The sequence below is a fragment of the Pseudorasbora parva genome, chromosome 9 (genome assembly GCF_024679245.1).
Source record: "Pseudorasbora parva isolate DD20220531a chromosome 9, ASM2467924v1, whole genome shotgun sequence".
Lineage (NCBI taxonomy): Eukaryota > Metazoa > Chordata > Actinopteri > Cypriniformes > Gobionidae > Pseudorasbora > Pseudorasbora parva.
In genome coordinates, this window is record NC_090180.1 from 47,374,751 (window position 1) to 47,380,140 (window position 5,390).

The window sequence follows — 5,390 nt, forward strand, 5'->3', positions numbered from 1 at the left end:
GTGATTATATTTTGACTCCCTGGCCCCGCCCCCGATACAGAGCCTTGAAAGTTGCTCAAAATAAAAAGTCAGATAAAAATGGGTAATAGGAAGCGCAAAGGCGGCGCTGAAAAGGCTAGAATAAAAAAAATAAGAAGGCTCTGGAAACTGGCGCGGCCAAATGTTCTAAGCTGTGCACATTGTTACTCAAAAAAAACAAATGATGACGACGAGGCCGGTAAGTAATTATCCCGTTAAGGTAGTTAGGAGCAGTGCAAGATGCGACCGCGCAAAACAATGCTGTCTGCAAACCACGTTCATGTATCAAACTTTATCTTAGCTCTTCAGCAGCAGCCGCCTCTAGTCCGTTTTGCTGCTAATAGTGAAGAGCAACGCCCAGTGACGTTACCAAGCTCCAGTCATGAGCCCAACACACCAGAATGGGCAGGTAGGATTGTCATTCAGAAGAACTAATAGGAAGAGCCTTGCTCAATGAAAAATGCCCTGAGATAATAATGATGACCTGATGATTCAGCAATACATTAATGAAACTGAGTGACTTGATTTGAAGGCTTTTGTGTTAAGAAATAACTAGACAAGTGAAATGACATAAGAAATTTGTCAAAAAAACAAAAAATCTTTTCTTCATTTCAATGTTTGGATATTTATGAATACGAATACTAAAAAAAAAAAGAGATTGATACTGTCCTGTTATTTATGGTTCTAATAAATCTTCACTGTGAAGCAAAACTTAAGCTACTGTTTTTGCACTGAATTGAACATTTTATTTTTCAAAAATACAAAGATTTATAACTTAAGGCTGTAGAGAATAGTGTACCTTATGCAGATTTATATTCTGAGGTTGGAATCACATTATTTTAATATAGTCTGTTGTGAACTAAAGTGGGCCGGTGTAAGGCATGAAACTCCAGGTCTGAAAATGAGTCTCAATCCGGCCCTGCACACACACACACACACACACACACACACACACACACACACACACACACACAGCCCCTGCCCCTAAACATACTCATTACACACACACACTGCCCCTGCCCCTAAACCTACCCATCACACACACACGCACACAGCCCCAGCCCCTAAACCTAGCCATTACACACACACACACAGCCCCTAAACCTACCCATCACAGATCACACACACACACACACAGTCACACACTGCCCTTGCCCCTAAACCTACCCAATACACACACACACACACACACACTGCCCCTAAACCTACCCATCACACACACACACACAGTCACACACTGCCCTTGCCCCTAAACCTACCCAATACACACACAGCCCCTAAACCTACCCATTACACACACACACTGCCCTTGCCCCTAAACCTACCCATCACACACACACACACACACTCACACACACCTGTGTGAGCAGCATGAACGCGTTGTCCGCCCGCAGGTTCTTCTTGAGGAACTCCACACAGTGGGCCTCCAGGGCCGGGACGGCGTATTTCTTAGCGGTGTAGAGAGTCGTCATCACCGTCTCTGGGCCGATCTGAACTTCATCAGAGTACAGGAACCTGGGGAAAAGCTCATCGTCTACATCTTTCTGGAATTTATATATATATATATATATACATATTAATGAAAACGATCATACTTGAGCAATGAAAGGAACGCCGCAGCTTCTACATCAGGAAGCTCGATCTCTGTGGATGTGGTGGCCATGCCTCCGTTAAACATGGCATCAAAAACTGCACTACCAGCTGCGAGAACAAACCTGGAATAGGAATAGAAATATTACATATATATTTAGGGATGCACCGGTCGACCGGCCCAAAATCGGAACCGGCCGGTTGCCGGTCGCGCGCTAGAAGCAAAAAGGTTTTTTTTTCTTTTCTTGCCGCCGATTTTTTCCGGAAGTGCGCCCACTTGCGCAATCCACAAATGCTTATATCGCAATCATTCGCGAACATGTCACTTGTGTGCAAGTATTTTGCAATATGCGAGCAGGACTGGAAATGCAGAGCTACCTGTCTGAAGCACAGATACCAAGAAGCGAACAGCCGTCGGTGTACTGACACACAAATACGGTGATAGCCGCTTTCCTGCACTCGCTGAAGCTGCGCGAGCTCCTATGCGCCGGGCACGAGCGTAGATCGCGAGCGCTTGTTCAGCTCAGCTTCTCACGCGTTTAGAGAAACGAAACAGACTAACTTGTGAGAAAGCCGAAATGCTTCTGTTAGTAAAAAAGAACATCCATGCACTTTTGAAGTGAAATACTATCAGTTAAGGATGATCATTATTATTTTATTTTACCTTACCTTAATTACATTGACTTAATTTGATGTAGCATCTTTGTTTTCTCGTTGCACTAAACATTATTTGATTTAAACATTTTGGGACAATGTATTTATATACTTTTTTTAAAAAATTTAATTTACTTATTTATTTTAATTTAACTGGTAAAGACTTTTTTCTTTGAACTGAATTTAAAAACAAATGCGGATTTAAGTAAATTCTTTGTTTGGATTGTTGAATGTGTGTTGATTGTGTTGTTTGGATTGCAGAATATGCATATGTTAAAGTTAATAGATAATGTTAATTTTTAAATAGGTTCAACCTAATTTAATTTCCTATTAATTTCAGATTGCAAACTTGTTTTCATTGGCCAAAAGCCAAATTGGCCTATTAAATACCAAATAAACATCTTGTTCATGTATACTTTCTTTATTGTTTGTTGCTTAAAATAAAATAAAATCGGAATCGGCCAGTTTGCTTGGAAAAAAATCGGTATCAGAATCGGCCATGTAAAATCATGATCGGTGCATCCCTATATATATATACAGGGCTCGAAGCTTTTTTTGAAGAGGCAAATGAAAGAGAATTTTACTTGCCCGACGGACAAGCGGATTAAAACACCAATAACAAAAAAAAAACTAGCGAATGAATGCTCATTCATTTAGTGTAAGTGGCGATCGATAGTGGATAAAAGTATAATGTATAATGAACTGACGATAACACGTTCGCGCTGTTGACGCTCGCACAGCCTCTCGAAATGAAATTACAACACACGAGCCCCCCCCCCCCCACGCTGAGAAACTGCTGTAAAGTTTTTAACTTTTTATAGTTGTTTTTTTAATTGTTTTTCTTCAATATACACATGCATGTGTGTGTAATAATGTATATACATAATCATTATACACAGCACACACACAAATATATATATATATATATTAGTAAACACAAACTTTTATTTAATATATAGCTATTAATCTATTTGACAGCACTAAAATATATATTAAAAACAATACATTTATAATACTGTAAGTATATAATAAAAAATATGATTTTATGACAAATATGCACATAACCAGCCAAATCAAAATATGTTAACAGGTAGTTTTTGCCATTAGCTTTGCCTATAATTTATTCAGATTTCACAAAGAAAAAAATGAAAATTGCAAACAAACGCAGAAGTAAAATTTACGGTAATCAGAGTCTGTATCAAGTCTGTCATATCAGCTACATAAAATTATAATGAGATCATAATTGTGTTTGGGATTTTTGTTTTTGTAATCAGGCTCTTAAAATATATATATATATATATATATGGAGAGAGGGTTTTTTTTAATAAATAATATGAATCCCCCCAAATTATAGTGTATAACAGATATTATGATATTTTAATCTACATCCATTTTTTTAAACAAAGTAATATAACAAGAAATACAAACTTGCGATCAAAAAGTCACATGTTTATCGCAAAAAGAATATTTGCTATTGGCTCTCCTGTGCCACGTGACACGTCGCGACGCGAATTAAGAGGCAGCTGGGGAGATATTTTTGACAAATAATGTCTTTAGTTTGAGTCCGTTCCTCACACAAAGCTATCAAATGTCTTCTGGAGACGTGGTGAAATAGCGGATGAGATATATAAGCTACTGTTATGATACTTTTATATCTTTTTAGTAACTTTTAAACTCCAGTCCCCATCCACTTTCACTATACACATGAGAAGGCCGCGTGAACATTCCGCTAAACATCTATATCTAAGTTAGATAAATACAGTTCGGACATGAGGGTGAGTAAATGATGACAGAACTTTAATTTTAATAGTTTGATGCGTGTTTAGTTAATCACCTGTGTGCGGGTATCCGCTGGACTCCCATTCCTTTACCCACTAGAAAGTGAACATCACTTAGTACTTCATTATTGAACAAGAACGCAAATCTCTCTTTAACTGTGCTTTTCGTCGCCTGCCAGTTATAAACGGGCTCCCGGTACACGAGCACGGCAGCTGCGGCCGGGTGTGTGGCCGGTGTCACCACTGCGTTAGACGGGTTTCCTGTCATATTCGAGGCGGGCAGAGCCAGCGGCCCCATCACCGCCGCGGCAGCCGGGACAGAGTTCATCAGATTCGGCGGAGGTCCAGAGGCAACACCGGGGCTTTCCAATCCCGCGGGCCCCGATTGAGGGTTTGAGCGTCTCGTCACGCCATGAGAGCCCCCACCGCCTCCGACGGATCCTCCGTGACTCGCAGCCAAGGCGTAAGGACTGTTACTCGGTTGGCTGTTACCCAAAGGCCCGTGTCCGGAGAAATTTAAACACGGAACTCGACCGCTATTGTCTCCAGTAGCCATCTTGGACTAAGGCGCGCACCCGCTGAATGAGTAAACAAATCACGCGCACTGTCAGTATCCTGTCAGCACACGCGCACAACATCCGGTTTTAAAGGGGAGGATATTCATCCCTTTATTTACTGTATGATTCATCCTCAAGTTGTTCTAAACCTGTATGAGTTTCTTTGTCCTGTTGAACACAATAGCCAACACGGTTTCTGGTCCCCATTGCCTTCCATAGTATTTTTTTCCATACTATGGAAGTGAATGGGGACTAGCAGCAACTTTCTTCAAAGTATCTTCTTTTGTAGAACTCATACAAGTTTTTTAAAACAGCATGAGGGTGAGTAAATGACAATTTTAATTTATGTTATATCCCTTTATGTGCACATGACTGGGGTATATACAGCTCTGGAAAAAATAAAGAGACCACTTTACATGGATTTCTCAATGTAAAGTGATCTCTTAATTTTTTCCAGAGCTGTATATGGACTCCACTAGACCCCTGAAGGTGTGCTGTGGTATCTGGCACCAAGATGTAAGCAGCAGATCCTCTAAGTTGCGAGGTGGGGCCTCCATGGATTGGACTTGTTTGTTCAGCACATCCCACAGATGCTCGATTGGATTGAGATCTGGGGAATCTGGAGGCCAAGTCAACGCCTCAAACTGGTCGTTGTGCTCCTCAAACCATTCCTGAAGCATTTGTGCTTTGTGTCAGGAGCATTATCCTGCTGGAAGAGCCACAGCCACCAGAATACCGTTTCCATGAAAGGCTGAACATGGTCTCAGCAATGCTTAGGTAGGTGGAGCGTGTC

The 5,390-nt window shown here is 40.8% G+C and overlaps 1 protein-coding gene across 1 annotated transcript in view; it reads right to left on the minus strand.

The window, feature by feature from the left end:
- The window catches only part of LOC137089319 (BTB/POZ domain-containing protein 2), a 12,480-nt gene extending 7,845 nt beyond the window's left edge, over positions 1 to 4,635 (minus strand). Inside the window, exons 1-3 of the mRNA XM_067452873.1 lie at positions 4,097 to 4,635; positions 1,614 to 1,733; positions 1,377 to 1,533 (exon numbers count right to left, since the gene is read on the minus strand). Of these exons, the coding sequence (XP_067308974.1) occupies positions 1,377 to 1,533; positions 1,614 to 1,733; positions 4,097 to 4,596 (777 nt within the window). The 5' untranslated portion in view covers positions 4,597 to 4,635. The remainder of the gene's footprint in view (positions 1 to 1,376; positions 1,534 to 1,613; positions 1,734 to 4,096) is intronic.
- Positions 4,636 to 5,390: the final 755 nt, after the last annotated feature.